This window comes from Urocampus carinirostris, chromosome 2 (assembly GCF_059441175.1).
Source record: "Urocampus carinirostris isolate Australia breed hairy pipefish chromosome 2, RoL_Ucar_1.0, whole genome shotgun sequence".
Classification (NCBI taxonomy): Eukaryota; Metazoa; Chordata; class Actinopteri; order Syngnathiformes; family Syngnathidae; genus Urocampus; species Urocampus carinirostris.
This window is the reverse complement of record NC_142350.1, coordinates 57,840,372-57,857,004: the sequence shown is the minus strand read 5'-3', so window position 1 is coordinate 57,857,004 and position 16,633 is coordinate 57,840,372. Positions and strand designations below refer to the sequence as shown.

Sequence of the window (16,633 nt, the reverse complement as noted above, 5' to 3'; positions counted from 1 at the left end):
ATTCCAAACAAAGTTCATTCCCAGCTGTAAAACATGTGATCAACACGATATTAACGCATACCTCCCATACTTTGCGGTCTTCATCCTCACAGCCAGTCAGGTCTGTTTTACTGCAAGAAGACTGGAGAGCAGGAAAATGTTATTCATGGCACATGTTAGAATGATTATTTCCACTTTATGTGTAAAGGAATGAAAGTAATGCGCTCATTACATGCTGTACATTCGGTGTGCTGAGGCTTCTTCTGAGATGTCGTCCCTTGGTTGAAAGTGCCTCCTTTACTGTCACAGCCTGCAAAAAAATATTGTTTTGGTTGATAATTTCTGTCAGGGGCGGCAGGTGAGTCTGCAGCATGGAAATATCACATAATGGTTATATTCATTCGGTGTTAAAGTTCTCTCATTTACCTTCACAATTTTTAGTTGTTTTTTTTTTTTCAAAATTGCAAAATTTTCCAAATATATTTTGAATGATATCAAGTGAAGTCAAGTCAAGTTTATTTGTATAGCCCTTAATCACAAAGAGTCTCAAAGGGCTGCACAGATCAAAGACTATTGCAAACTATTATTGCAGACTATTATGACTCCATCCCCTCATCTAGAACCTACATGAACGCAAATGATAAACGTATTATCAACATAAAGTATAGGTTATTCATATGCTATAGAGTAGAATTGTGTTCTAAGCTTAGATTTAAACATTTCCACTGAGGCTGCAGATCGAATCTCAGGGGGAAGAGCATTGGGGCGGCAGTAGCTCAGGAGGTAGAGCGATCCTTTTAGTATTAAGGGATCCCAGTTCGAATCCCGGCTCGTCCGTGTTACATGCCGAAGTGTCATTGGGTAAGACACTGAACCCCTAATACCCCCAATAAGCAGGTTAGCGCCTTACATGGCTGCACAGATCACGGCCGCTATTGGGAAATGTGAAGCACAATGTAAAGCGCTTTGGGAAGTCATTGAGTTAAAAAGTGCTATATAAATGCAAAACATTTCATTTCATCCACAGCACCGGGGCCCGGATGGAGAACACTCTCGAACCTGCGGATCTCTTTTTGGCTCCAGGGATCACTAGTAGACCAGCATTTTACAACATAATGTGTTACTGTGCTGAGCGTCTGCAGTGTGAGGCAAGCAATTATCTTGCCTCAAGGCAGAGGGCGACAGTGAGACCAAGGATTCTGATTTGGCGCGCACCTCAGCCCCAAACAATAAAATTTGTGACAGTGTTAGCAAGCTAGTTAAACCATCCAGTAATTTTAATCTTGTTGCATGGACTTGTCTTCATAATAGAGTTAATTTATGAGTAAGGTAAGAAAATTCTATGCTAGTTTATATGATGCTTTCTTGTCCTGCCAATAAAATTATGAATAAGATGTAGGTTCATGTATTTGTAAATCTGACTGTGCCTCACCAGACACGAACCTCACCGCACACCCCTAAAATGCACTGATGATATTTAACTGCTACATCATTGGTATTTGTCCACCAGAGGAAGCCTATGCTGCAAACACAAACTCTGATTTGTCTAATTATAATAATTTAATGTGGAAATACACCAGCAATAATAAATATTTCAGCAATCACTCATTTATCATAATAGTCTGATCAGAGAATCCACATCTCATGTAATTATTTTGTACCTGTCTAAGTCTCTCCAAGCTCAGAATATTTTCCACTTGCAGAACTCCCCGAGTGTATTTCTCAATGTAAGTTTCCCCGTCCTGGGTCTCCTCGCTGTCTGCACGAGCAGCCATGAGGGCTAAAGTCTCCCTTTCCTCTGGCTCCTCTGAGGCCTTGATGACAAATCAATTGTGAAAAGTTTCATTAGCATGACTTATTTAAGATAATATTGACAACTCGATCACGATTCACCTTTGGTATGTTGGAAACAATCTCGTAGGTCACACCGCATGAGTAAAGCGTGTTCTTCAGTGACATTCTCCTTTTGAGACTCTGCGTGAAACTCTGCACAAAAAATAAGTCAAATTAGGGGAGTCAAATTGACTGCTATGCGGTGCATTCAAACAACCTGCTTGTTGTAGATATTGACGGCGACCCTCTTGCGGAGCACCAATTCCATTGAAGCAGGGTGGCTGAGCTGTAAGGTGCACTTGAGGATCAAGTAGATACGTTCGTGAGGAGAAGTCACCCGATTGAGATGCACCGAATCGTGGATGGATGAGTCCCAGGAGCACACGGCCGACACCTGCAAAAACGAAAAGACTTGAAGGATGTACATGGGGATTGTTCAAACGGAATACAATCCATCCCCAGAAAGGAAGTTAATCGTTGATCATCAGTTAGCATCCAATTCAAAGTCCTTTCTCACCTCCTCCTCACTGTGCTTGATCATAGGGAGATAGAAGAACTGGCTTCCATGCTCCTTGGGTAGAATAGAGTTCACGCCTGCAGCATGGGGTCCTGTTAGCTGCTCATTCACTGTCAGGTTATCAGCTGGTGGAACAAAAAAATCTAGTAGGTAATTTGGTCTCAACTCGTGATCTTTCACCTCAGGTGAATTTTTTTTCAGCTAGATAGCCCCTAACCAGTGCATTACTGAAGATCTTGTTTTGCATAAACAATTAAATAAATAAGTATAACAGATGTCAAACGTTTCCCGTAGTCTTTCACCAGGTTTGCACACACTGCAGGAGGGATCTTGGCCCACTCCTCCACACAGATCTTCTCTAGATCAGTCAGGTTTCTGGGCTGTCGCAGAGAAACACGAAGTATGACTTCCCTAAGAAGATTTTCAAGTGGGTTCAGGTCTGAAGACTGGCTGGGCCAAGCTAAAACTGTTATATGCTTCTTACAGAGCCACTCCTTGGTTTTCCTGGCTGTGTGCTTTGGGTTGTCGTGTTGGAAGACCCAGCCACGACTCATCTTCAATGCTCTGACTGAGGGAAGGAGGTTGTCCCCCAAAATTTCACAATACACAGCCCCAGTCATCCTCTCTTTAATGCAGTGCACTTGTGCTGTCCCATGTGCAGAAAAACACCCCCAAAGCATGATGCTACCACCCCCTTCGCTTCACAATAGAGATGATGTTTTTTGGATTGTACTCTCCATTCCTCCCCTCAACACGCTTAGTGGAATTATGACCAAAAAGTTCTATTTCGGTCTCATCTGACCACAAAATGTTCTCTCATGACTCCTTTGTATCATCCAAATGGTCGTATGCAAACTTAAAACGTGCCTTGACGTGCTGGTTTAAGCAGGGGAACCTTTTGTGCCATGCATGATTTCAAATCATGACGTCTTAGTTACCTACAGTAACCTTGGAAACAGTGGTCCCAGCTCTTTTGAGCAACTCCTGTCGTGTAATTTAGGGTTGATTCCTCAATTTTCTTAGAATCATTGATACCCCACAAGGTGATATCTTGCATGGGGCTCTACTCTGATTGAGATTGACCGTCATGTTTAGCTTCTTCCATTTTCTAATGATTGCTCCAACAGTGGACCTTTTTTACCAAGCTGTTTGGCAATTACTCTGTAGTCCTTTCCAGCCTTGTGGAGTTGTACAATGTTGTCTCTGGTGTCTTTGGAAATCTATTTGGTGTTTGCCATGTAACAAGTTAAAGTCTTACTGATTGTATGGGGTAGACAGGTGTCTTTATGCAGCTAAGGACCTCAAACAGGTTCATCTGATTTAGGATGATACATGGAGTGCAGGTGGACTTTTAATGGGCGGACTAACAAGTCTTTCAGGGTCAGAATTGTAGTTGGTACACAGATGTTCAAATACTTATTTACAGCTGTATCACACAAATAAATTGTTAAAAAATCATGCATTGTGATTTCTGGATTTTTCTTTTTAGTTTATCTCTCTCACAGTGGACATGCAACTACGATGAAAATTTCAGACCCCTCCATGATTTCTAAGTGGGATAAATAGCCAAATACTTATTTTCTTTATTGTATATTTTCAGTCTAGTACATCCATGGATTTACATCATTTCATTGACGAATCAAACAAAGATAAATGAGTCATATGATCACCTTTAGCTTATGTTTTGGCCCCTGGCCCCTTTGGACCCTTAAATTAATTTTACAAATGTGTTTCACTCACCATTCAAATCCAGGAAGAGGACCGGGATATGAGCTTCCATTCCAGCAGTTGGGGTCCTACAGGCAGAAATTTAATGCAACATTACAAAATCAGAAAAAAAGCAACAACAACAAAAAAAAACACTAAACTAAATTGTGTACCAGTCAGCAGGAGCTCCAGGGATGCCACTTCCAGGTGCCGGTACAAGCACGGCGTTTCTCTCCTCGGTCAAGCCGACCCATTGCTCAACAAGTCGGGCTTCACGCTCGATGTCTTCCTCTGATTTCTCTAGATGGATGTAGAAAAAGTGAAGATTGTTATCACAAACCATAAAGCCTAAAGAAAGAGTGTGAGTATATTTGTGTACTGATTGATGTGGTACTTGAGTTCTGCTCAAAAGTACCAAACTGTTTTCTTTGTGTGGTGTGGAATTACACACACTGCTGACCTGACCACTGTTTTGTGGTCATTTCAGAGTTATGATGGAAGGTAGCTGTGCAAGATTTTTTTAAAAAAAAACTGCAATAAAAACATATATATCAAGGATATTGAATCACTCATTCAGTACCATAGGTGTAAATGGCAGTGAATGAGTGAATACAGAAAACGCTGGATTGCTGCACCTTATCATTTCAAATTTACAGTGTGTATTGTCATATTGTAAATACAAACATGATAAAAAATTCCAGCTGAAGAAATAGATAGATAGATAGATAGATAGATAGATAGATAGATAGATAGATAGATAGATAGATAGATAGATAGATAGATAGATAGATAGATACTTTATTCATCCCCTAAGGGAAATTCACATTTCCAGCAGCATCCCTGAGCTGAGAACAATACAATAATAAAGCCAAAAGAATACAATATACAAATACCCAGTGTGACGTGCAAATGCCCACTTTAGCATGTTATATAGAGTAACTAAATAGTGCTACACAGAACACATAATGCAGTAAGATTCGGTAATATCCAATGTAGGTGGTGTGGTTTAATGTGGGCCTTTACTCTGCCGGGTGGAGTTAAAGAGCCTCATGGCATGAGGAAGAAAAGATCTCTTCAGTCTGTCCGTAGTACAAGACAGTGACAGCAGTCTGTCACTGAAACTGCTCTTCTGTCCGGAGATAATGCTGTGAAGCGGATGCGATGGATTGTCCATGATTGACCTCAGCTTTTTCAGTGCCTGTCTCTCAGCTACTGTTGTTAGGCTGTCCAGCTGTTTGCCCACAACAGAGCTCGCTTTCCTAGCCAGTTTATTGAGACGAGAGGCATCCTTCTTCTTGACGCTGCCTCCCCAACACGCTGCCGCATAGAAGAGGGCGCTTGCCACTACTGTCTCATAGAATATTTTCAGGAGCTTTTTGCAGATGTTGAAGGAGGCCAGCCTTCTGAGGAAGTAAAGTCGGCTTTGCCCTTTCCTACATAGAGCTTCTGTGTTGGCAGTCCAGTCCAGTTTGTTGTCCAGCTGCACACCCAGGTATTTGTAGGTCTGGACAAATTCTACACATTCTCCCTTGATGTTTACAGGAACCGGGTGAGTTCTGGTTCTCCTGAAGTCCACCACCATCTCTCTGGTCTTGGTGGTGTTTAGGTGCAGGTGGTTTGCGTCGCTCCATCGGACAAAGTCCTGAATCAATTTCCTGTACTCCTCCTCCTGCCCGTTTCTGATACATCCCACGATCGCAGTGTCATCTGCAAACTTTTGCACATGGCAGGACTCAGAGTTGTACTTAAAGTCCGATGTATATAGAATGAATAGGAACGGAGAGAGAACGGTCCCCTGCGGAGATCCTGTGCTGCTAACCACGGTGTCCGATGTACAGATAGATAGATAGATAGATAGATAGATAGATAGATAGATAGATAGATAGATAGATAGATAGATAGATAGATAGATAGATAGATAGATGGATAGACTTTATTCATCATGCTATTATTAAGGCAAAGCAAAATGTAACTAGGTTACTTGTGGCAAAGCTAAGTACAGGGTTAGGGTTTATATAAGATCAATTTTTAATATTGGACCCCTGCAAAGGAGATTCTATAGCCATTTCATTATTTTGTCTATGATAGGACACTGTTGACTGTTACAAACTGTTCACATCATTGTCTGCCAATCAGGTTGCTGATAATTGATTCCCTCAACCTTTAGGAACTATTTTTTTTGTAACCTATGCGATTGAATACAAAAACAGGGCTCAGGGGAGTGCTAATAGAACAGGTTAGAATTTCTTATCTAAAATTTGGGCTTGCTTCCCTTGCAAGTTTAAAATCCACCGATGTCTTCTCTCCTTATTTTAAGTGTCTACTAATCTTTAAACATATTCCTCCAATGTATACACCAGCAAAGCGTACACAGCCACTTAGTTAATATCTCTAATACAAAAGTTTGTTAAATTTGTTAGTCTTGTCTAAAGTACGTCAAAGTAAACGCAAAAGGGTTGATAAGGAAATGGGTGAAAAATTGAAAGACCAATAGGAATGGACTGCGTGACAAAGGAAAAAAACTAAGAATGCTGTACAAAATGTGCGGGTGCTAAAAATGAAAAGTTCTTAACTCACCTTGCTTGTTTATGATCTTCTTGATCTGTTCGTCAAGGTACTCCCGTCGTTTGATTAAGGCCTCTGACCATCTGTCTCTTAGACAGCTGAGATCTTCTTCCTAGAAGCAGACGTAATCAATGTAAGTTGGGCATCATGACGTTGGTTTTTGATGTAGCTAAAGAATAGCATATACGCCCAAAGCGGCACCGCATTGGGGTCCGAATGGGGCATATATGGCCTTTGTTATACATGCTAGTGGTGCACGGAAAGAGTTCTCAAACCACAGCTCTGTGTCTAGCCAATATCAATAAAGAGCAAAATTGTAATAAATATGTACTGTATACTCATTAAACACTTTTAACACACTCTCATAGTCATTGACAAACACATGCAGCAGCCAATCAGATTCCAACCTGATCACCTTGTGCAAAAATCTCCATGACTAAGTGAACAGAATCCCCAAAAACTGAATTGCAGTACATGTCGGACATCAGTCCACATTCCCAATGCAGAGTAGTGCCAGCCATGCAACAAGTGTTTGGATAGCATGTAGTGTTCGTGCAGCTCTGCAGTAATGGCAAGCCAACAGCATTAGTCTGCATGTGGACTCGCCAAGTCAGTGATGGGTGGAGCCGTGTTTAGCTTCCAAAGAATGGAGTTATGATATGTTATCACAGCATTTTGTGTGTTTTGTTTAATAAAGCAATTTTGGGGTTTAGGGAGAGGAACAGCCTTTTTCCTCCCCCTTGCAGGCCCTTAAGCAAAGGACCTTGTCCCAAACACATGATCCTTCATGCTGCGGGGTGTGTTACAGCAGGATGAGGGTACCTGATAACTATCCATATCGTCTTGCAACTCTCTCTGGCAGGAGAAACACACTGTCAGATGTGTGTGCGTGTGTGTGCAGGACAGCGAACAGAACAAAGTATAGCTCGTGAAACTTTCCTTATAAAAATATCGACATTTAGTCACATGTACAGTTTGTCGACGTAACTCTAACCAGAAAAAGTACTGTCAAATAATGAAATTAGCTCACCCTAATTACCCTAATAAAAAATACATAAATTAATCACCCTGAAACGTTTTTCAAATTGTAAAGTAAAAGTAATTGGTGTGAAATAATCATTACTTTTATTACAAAATTGCCACGGTAAGACACGCCAAAAAATGGTGAAACAGTATTGAAAAGTATGAGAAACTAAAAACAGATTACAGAAAATATTGATAAGTACTACAAACTATGAAAAGGTAATGAAAAGCATGAAAAAAACAACAATAATAGGTGAAAAGTATGAAAAAAGTTATGAAAAGTACTAAATAGATTAAACATATTTTAAAAAGTAATATAGTTTGTATTGTAAAGCACTGAAGAGTATGAAAAATAATTGAAATTTCGAAAAAAGTACTAAATGGTATAAAAAAGTACTGAAACTGCAAATTTGGAAACAGAACAGTACTGAAAAGTACAGGTACTAAAAAAACTGAAATGTATAAAAGTGACAAATGCACTGGAAAATATGAAAAAGTTCAAAAGTGCGTGTTGAAAAACTGAAAAGTATGGAAATAGAACGGAAATGTAAGAAAAACCACTGACAGTATGCAAATATAGGAAAGATACGGCACTAAGAATTAAGAAAATGAAATAAAACTAAAACGTTAAATAAAGTTTGAAAAAAAAAAACTGAAACGTTAAAATATGCGAAAGAACTGAACATATGGAAACGCTCTGAAATGCGTCTTAAAATGCAATGAAAAGTCTGGAAAAAAAGAACTGAAACAAATGAAAAGGTACTAAATTGTATGAAAAACTATGCAAATATAGAAAAAGTACAGTACTGAAAAGTACCCAAAAAATTGGAAAATGTGAAAAATGTACTAAAGAGTATAAAAAGTTCTGAATGTACTGAAAAGTATGATAAAGGGCTGAAAAGTATGACAAGAGGTGAAAAATATTTTTTAAAAGCGTTGAAAAGCCTAGAAATAGTACTCAAAAGTATAAAAAAATAGTGAAAAGTATGAAAACATACTAAATAGTGGGAAAAAGTACTGAAAGTATGCGAATATAGAAGAAACAGTACGGTACTGAAAAGTGATACAAAAACTGAAATGTAAAAATGTGAAAAATGTATTGAAATATATAAAAAAAAGTTCTAAATGTGCTGTAAAATATGTAAAAGATTTGAAAAGTATAAAGAAGTACTGAAAAACATACAAGTAGTTTTAAGAAGCATAAAAACGTAGTGAAATGTATAACAACGTACTGAATAGTAATAAAACGTATTGAAAGTATGCGAATATAGAAAAGAATGGCACTGAAAAGTACTAAAAAACTGCAATGTAAAAATGTAAGAAAATGTAAAGAAAAGTATAAACGTTTTAAACGTACTAAAAAGTATGAAAAGAGCTGAGAAGTATAAAAAAGTACTGAAAAGTATGAAAATGTAGAAAAATGTATGAACTAGTAGGAAAAAGTACTGATAGAATTCAAATATAGAAAAAGTCTGGCACTGAACAGTACTAAAAAACTGAAATGTTAAAATGTAAAAGAAAAGAAAAAGTACTGAAAAGCATACAAAGAGTCCTGAAAAGTACAAAAACATAGCGAAATGTACAACAATGTATTAAGGAGTATGAAAACGTACTAAAAGTATGCAAATATAGAAAAAGTATGGTACTGAAAAGTACATTAAAAAACTGCAATGTAAAAATGTTCAGGAAAATATAAACGTTTTTTTAAATATACTGAAAAGTATAAAAAAGAGCTAAGAAGTATAAATAAGTACTGAAAACCATACAAAGGGTTCTTAAAAGAGTATAAAGGTAAAGAAATGTACAAAAATGTACTAGAATGGAAAACATACCGAAAGAACGCAAATATAAAACAAGTATGGCACTACACAGTACTAAAAACCTGAAATGTTAAAATGTAAAAAAAGTACTGAAAAGTATACAAAGAATACAGAATAGTATGAAACAGTAGTTGAAAAAGACAAAAGTAGAGAGAAGTCATGGAAAGTTGTGAACACATTTGCGACATTCGGTGGGCATGTTTAAAACTACAGGTCCTTATATGACATGCGCTTAATCTCATTCTCAGAGTTCTCTCAAGGGCCGGATTAAATCCGATGGACCGTATATTTGACAACCCTTCCCTACAATGTACACAGGGTTGGGTAGGGTTACTTTAACTGGATTACTTTCAATTACTACTGGATTACTCCAATACCAAATATGCTAATAAAAGACAAAAGAAACTAAATATGAATCAAATTATGACTCACAACACCTGGTAAGCTTTCTCTCCTGGCTTTGATCTCTTTGATCTCCGGCAAAACTAACATAAAATGCGACAGAAACAAAATGAAAATAAATCCAAACAGCTTGCCAACATCATTTTTGCCATTCCATGTATTCCGTTACTCCCCAAGCCTGCACAAAATATAGTAATTTTATTCATATTTAGTTTCTTTTGTCTTTTATTAGCATATTTGGTATTGGAGTAATCCAAAAGTAATTGAAAGTAATCCAGTTAAAGTAACCCTACCCAACCCTGAATGTAATCAAGCATCCCCAACTGTCTCTGACCTGGTAAGTGTCGAGAGGCCTCTGCAGTCTGGCAGAGCGCAGCGTCACACAGCCGATAGAAACAGACAACATCGCCTCCGCCAGCAGAGGGAGAGTCCCCGAGTTTTGGACCGGCTTTACACTAACATGCAGCCTCCTCGAGTGGCCCTGATTGGACAGACCAACCTTAGTGCGGAGTTTCTGGCATTTCTTTAACATAATTTCATAAGTGAACCATATTTTCTGTTTTTCTCCAACCTGTCGCAGTTGGAAGACTCCTCCGGTGCTGATGTCTTTTCCAGGCTGCAGCTCCACAGCAGCGTACTCTCCCTGCTCATTGAGTTCCTGGATGGAGACCCACAGCTCGATCCTTCGAGACACCTCGCTCCACCTTCATGGAACATGCATCAAGGTCAGGGATGTGTTTGGATCCTTCCGCATTCCTCTATTGAAGTTAACTCAAACTTGAGTTTAGGGTTAGATAGGGCCTAAAAACCCAGCAAAACCAGACCAAGGCCTGCGAATATTAAAGACAGACCCAGCCTAAGCCTGACCAATTCACTTGATTTGCAGGACGGACCCCGAAGACAAACCTGAAATTTCATATTTTATTTGTGAGGACTTGGGAGGATGAGAGGTGATTTATGACAACAAATTAACCCCCCCTCGTTTGTAAACCAAATCTAAGTTAAACAATACTTTATAAACATTTATATCCTTTATATTTTTGTGTCTGCAGAGGTTACATTAACCGAGAATTTTCCATCATTGACGGATTATTTAAATGTTGAAAATGTTAAGGCCGTGGGGTCATTTTGACAGGTTGAAAATTGGGCCATAAACCACAGCAGCAGTATGTACTTAAGAATCCAGTGCATCTCTTTAAGAGAGAGAGGGGGCGGTATCAGAGTGAACAATTAGAACAATGACCCAAAAAGTGTTTTATAATACATTAGAAGTTGTGATGAGAGGACTTCTGTTTTTGGACCATGGTCTCTTGTGACCAAAACTACTCAAGACCTCGAAATGCCTCAGCACACTGTTGATGTTATTAGCGTAGCCAAAGCGGTGAGAAGTTTTTTTTTTTCATTTTTGATATCTTTTTTTTTATATCCACACATCGTTTTAGGATGTATTTCTTATATACATCCATCCATCCATTATCTGCACTGCTTATCCTCAGCAAGTCGCAGGGGTGCTGGAGAACACCCCCGCCCATCCCCAACAGAGACATACAATTAACTCACTCATTCACACCTAGGGACAATAATAACCTGACATGCATGTTTTTGGAATATAGGAGGAGACCAAAGTGCCCGGAGGAAACCGACGCAAGCACAGGGAGAACATGCAAACTCCACACAAGAAGGCTGGTAGCTGGATTTGAGCACATTACCTCAGAACTGTGCCGTGGATGTGCTAACTACTCATCTGCCGTGCCGGCCTTCTTATAAACATATATTTATTCATTTATTTTACATTCAGCAAGAGACCCGAAATTTGGGACCAGACTGGCTCGGACTCTGGCTTGAGTCCTTAACTCTGGTTGGGTGATATAGTGATAATAAATCGTCATAGGCGTATTCAGGCTTGAGATCTCATAGAATGGAAAAGTCCTTAGATGTCTGGGGGCTTTTCTGGCCTGGATTTAGCACTTTTTTCCCCCAACAAAGCTGATAGCCGCATTAGTGCATAGCATTGCTTTATCTCTATCTAATTTAGTAGCTAATGCTTGAGTCTTACCCACTAATTGTGGATATGCGGCTGCTAGCCACAAATGATGGTGTCTTTACATGGATTTATCCATCCATCCATTATCTGCACCGCTTATCCTCAGCAGGGTGACAGGGGTGCTGGTGCCCATCCCAGCTGTCTTCGGGTACTGGTTGCCAGCCAGTTGCAGAGACAGACTCACTCACTCATTCACACCAAGAGACAATTTGGACTGGGCAAGTAACCTGACATGCATGTTTTTGGAATGTGGGAGGAAACCAGAGTGCCCAGTGGAAACCCACGCAGGCACGGGGAGTACTTGCAAACTCCACACGGGGAGACTGCGGTAGTTGGCCTTTAACCCTGAACCTCTGCACCGTTGGGCTGTGCGCTAAGCACCCATCCGTCGTACCTTCACAAGGATTCCTAATGTTTTATATTGCAAAAATATACATTTCGTAAAATGCATGAGTGAAACATGAAGCATAAATGCTCAGAAAGGTGCTTGTTTTTCAAAAACAGAAGAAAAGTATTGTGAGCTATTCAAGGCCGAAATATTATATTTAGGGCAAGTGTGTCTTATTTAGCGCTTCCTATGGGTAAAAAAATCCATTCAAAAAGCTATATTGTTTTGAAAAATAAGCAAAAATACATGACATATCATGTAAATGTGTATTCTTTTAAATAACTGCAGGGCAAGAAATGTGCATTTGTTTTACATAAGTTGAGCCTAACCTCATTGGATCTAAAATAATTATCCACCATCTTGATGCTACCGATACCCGAAAACCTCGAAAAGGCTGAGCAAAAAATGACAAGTAAAATGGTGCAGTTTTGTCACTTTGAGTCTCCTTAGTTCGTATTCTTCCTTTTGCTTTTTAGCACTCGTTTTGGGTTGCACTTCACAACAAAGCGGCAATACATGCATACCATAACGCCCACTCCTACTACTTAAACATACCTGTCTCGGAGCGTACGGGTCTTGGCTTCCAGAGCGTCTAACTCCCACCGAGAATGTCCGTTCCCAGCACAGCAGTGACCCCAGACTTCTATTGCCAAAGCGCCGTCTGATATGAACTCCAGAAAGTCATCTGTCACATGAACAACATAGTCCTGCAAAAAAACACAAGATAGGTTTCAAGAAGAGTCTTGACTCGGTTTGAATATGTATCACCTGCAAAATCAATGATCGTATGGCTGCACTTTTTTGTAAAGGTAAAAAGAAGCCAGTCTTTCTCACCTTGCAGTGGTCAAACTGGACAGTGAACTGTGCATCCGGGCTCCGAGAGGAAGGTTTTTCCGGGCTCACCATTGGGGGGGCCACAGTGGGTTCGCCCTGATCCCAAAAAGTGTATTGACAGAAGACAAAGTTGGAAAGGTTGAGGGGAAGCCCCGTCGCCTCCCTGATTCGAACCTGGAATATAAAAACACATACATAGCATGAAGCTTACCTTAGTTCCGGCAAGTATGGCAGGAATTTAGGTTATAGGTTTATCCGAAAGTAACTAACATCTATTCAAGTCAAGTCTTGTTTATTTGTAGAACCCTTAATCTTGCAAGGCTTTTAACTAAGACAAGAAAGTTTGATCACATTACCCCGATTTTAGCTAGCCGGCATTGGCTACGGAGCCAATAGCGTTAGCTTAAGATGTGATTTTAAGGTTCTGTTGGTAGTATACAAAATCATGCATGGACTTGCTCCCTCATATCTTTCAGATTTAATTTTCCCCTAGGTGTGATGGGCTCCAGCACCTCAACGACCCAACTGATGATAAGCAGTGCAGATAATGGATGGATGGATGGCTCTTTGTGTCAAAAAGATTCCCAACCCTTGCACTAAAAGTAGCAGGTTCCTAAAATGTGTTTTCTTTTACCCTGATAGTGAGTCTCTTGGCCATGTGGACAATTTCTCCGTTGGTGTCCAAGACGTCGTAGCAGCTACTCTCACTGGAATTTTCAGAGGAGTCATCTCCCCCGCAAAGGCGTTCCGGCACCGGACCGCTAACCCGCATCAACTCCACGTGCAGCCTGCCTGCTAACTGCAAACACAAAGAATAAAACACATCTTCAGTGTATACAGTTCTTCAATTATTTTCTGTCAGGTCTCCCCTAGGAAGAAGAAAAACTGTTGCGCCGCCAATGCGTTTGTCCTATGCATAAGCGCTTCAGCAGAAGATGTGACTGAATCCCTAATGCCCCCAATAAGCAGGTTGGCGCCTTGCATGGCTGCACGACCGCTATTGGTGTGTGAGTGTGAGTGAATGGGTAAATGTGAAGCACATTGTAAAGCGCTTTGGGAAGTAATTGACTTGAAAAGCGCTATATAAATGCAGACCATTTACCAGTTAACCCTTTCTGCTCTGCTAAATGAAAGAGACGTTAATCGATCTTTGGGACAGGACAATGATTGCTTGATATTGGTAAGTGGTAACACGTCATTTCCGTCCATGTTAAATATACGCCCGTGTATAGCACGTTTTTCCCTAAAAAAAATTATTTGGGCTTTGTGCTGTCCGCTGCCAACATTTGTAAACATAGTTCAGAGGTCTTTCCCTTGTCTTCCACCATGGTTACAGTAAAGCGCTACATACGCTTAGTCAAACTTCCTTGTCTTAAATTTTGTTAGGCGACTTTTGTTTGTCTGTTTGTCCACATCTTTATTTGCTTGTCTCCTCATCCCCACAAACTCATTCAATGACAGGCGTTTCTCTCAAATGGGACGAGCCTATTTTTACCATTTTTACTTTATTTTTGAAGCCCTGCAGAAAATTTGGTTCCGTAGTGATAAAGGCGTAGGACATATTAAAAGAAAGTTTCAACTCTCATCTTTCATTGGAGAAAAAGTATGTTTCTATTTTCAACCATTGTTTAGTAAACAACAGTTGAACATTGCAAAGTTCCTTGAAAACTGAGAAAAACTGCTTTTCGTGAAATGATGCATTTTAAGCAGAACTTTCACTTCTGTGCCTTTTATGCATTGACTAAACAATGCTTTGTATAAACACGAGGGCAGTTTGCTTGCAAAATAACATTACATTGCAAGAACACTGAACTTATGCATGAACGATGCATGAATTCCACAATAACTTTTCATCGCACAATGTTTCCGGTGACATCACACAATTTCGGTCACCATGGCGATCGCGTTCCAGCAGATGTGCACGAAACATCATTCCTCCTTGCCCGGACAATGACACAGAGATTAAAGTTTGAAGCATTAAGAGTCTGTACTTATCCATATCTTCGCTACTCTAAACACACTCCTTCACTATACTCGCCATACAGGGCCTCATACACACTTCAATCTCTGGATACAGGAAGCTAGACTAGGAAGTAGGAGCTTCCTCGAAGTGTGGACAAAGATCTGATCAAAGCCAATCCTGCCATCTAATGATTCATCATACTGAAATCATTCCAATAAGCTTGATACTTACTGATAAGCTGTGCCAAACATTTGATAATAGTTTTTTAATAAAACAAAAAAATATATATTGTTATGTTTTGGCACTCAGGGACAATTCTGAAAACGTACGACACTGAATGTGATTTCTTTCATGGGGTCACTTGAGGGTCAGCTCCACTTTGTGTCTACACTTAATACTTAATGCTCGTACTCTGTGCTATGTGCGTGGATGCTAAATAAAAACAGGACACCCTGCCAATGAGAGTGGCACACCCCCTAGTGTAGTGGAGGTGCACTTGTACTTTATTCTAGGAAAGTGAACAGATCCCAGATGGGAAACGTGCCCCACTTTTTGAGTTCAAATAAAATAAACATATCATCTCATCTCATTAGCTACACCGCTTATCCTCAGTATATATAGTGGATGTTATTGATTGTTGCTGTGCTAGTGTACTCTTACCTCTCCCTGTTGGCTGATGATGGGAACTGCATATTGCAGTTTGACATCATGAAAGAGGCACTCCAGAAAAATGTTAGCCACTCCTACAAGGTTGTGGTTCTCTTGGGTGTCATAAAACGGGTCACAGTGTTTACCATTTGCCTTGTTGTGCTGCAAAATACACAAATGAAAAAATTAAGAAACTATTGTATATTTTTTTTAAACTTTTTTTAAACACAAAGTCTTATGTTGTGTTCCTTACCACTTCCTCAGAGCCTTCACTCCAATCTCTGTAGTGGTCTCTCATGTCCACCAACTTATTCTCTAGCTTCTCAATAGTCCACACCTGATTCCCTCTTCCCTTCCTGCGTACCTGGATGGCTGGTTCACTGACTATGGCTCCACGCTGAATGCAAACAAACACCTTAGAAAAGCCTGCGTTCACAAAATAGTTTTACTGGTTGATTGGCAGTAGCTCAGTTTACTGACCTTGCGGTTGGCGCTAAGGTTGGCGGCGGGGATCTGAAGAGTGACCTGATAGTCGGTCAGTTTGCTCATCTCCTCTGCCAAAAAGTTGGCCTCTCGCACCAGCGTGTTGGCTTTCAGAACCTGTTCCCTCAGTCGAGACAGACTCTGTCGGAAAAGTTCATCTCTGAAGCACAAGAAAGACAAGAAAATATTTTTTTTTAAAGAAACAAGGAACGCAATAACATTAAGTAAGAGAGGTCAAAACCAGAAATAATGGCCAGGATGGGGGTTTTGGGGTTTTTAAGGGTTATTGTTCTATCTTCGTTATTCATTATCCATTATCCGTTATCGGTCAGTTCATAATACGCTACAAAGCCTAGGAGCCGGGACACTTACTCTCAGCCAAAAGGCCAAGCTAAGGTCCTAGCCCTAAAGCCTTGCTGCGATCAGC

General features: G+C 40.0%; 1 protein-coding gene across 4 annotated transcripts in view; it reads right to left on the bottom strand.

Moving 5' to 3' along the window:
* Positions 1-16,633, bottom strand: part of kif13a (kinesin family member 13A) — a 72,214-nt gene that overhangs the window by 10,255 nt on the left and 45,326 nt on the right. For 2 of the 4 annotated variants that reach the window (XM_088327284.1, XM_088327286.1), the window contains exons 18-35: positions 16,204-16,366; positions 15,977-16,120; positions 15,736-15,885; positions 13,747-13,911; positions 13,113-13,286; positions 12,834-12,985; positions 10,418-10,550; positions 10,181-10,327; positions 7,424-7,456; positions 6,614-6,713; positions 4,210-4,336; positions 4,070-4,125; positions 2,330-2,454; positions 2,030-2,206; positions 1,873-1,965; positions 1,641-1,793; positions 212-289; positions 62-121 (exon numbers count right to left, since the gene is read on the bottom strand). In XM_088327284.1, coding sequence (XP_088183410.1) covers positions 62-121; positions 212-289; positions 1,641-1,793; positions 1,873-1,965; positions 2,030-2,206; positions 2,330-2,454; positions 4,070-4,125; positions 4,210-4,336; positions 6,614-6,713; positions 7,424-7,456; positions 10,181-10,327; positions 10,418-10,550; positions 12,834-12,985; positions 13,113-13,286; positions 13,747-13,911; positions 15,736-15,885; positions 15,977-16,120; positions 16,204-16,366 — 2,230 coding nt within the window. The remainder of the gene's footprint in view (positions 1-61; positions 122-211; positions 290-1,640; positions 1,794-1,872; positions 1,966-2,029; positions 2,207-2,329; positions 2,455-4,069; positions 4,126-4,209; positions 4,337-6,613; positions 6,714-7,423; positions 7,457-10,180; positions 10,328-10,417; positions 10,551-12,833; positions 12,986-13,112; positions 13,287-13,746; positions 13,912-15,735; positions 15,886-15,976; positions 16,121-16,203; positions 16,367-16,633) is intronic. The other 2 variants (XM_088327285.1, XM_088327287.1) reach the window with 1 other exon arrangement.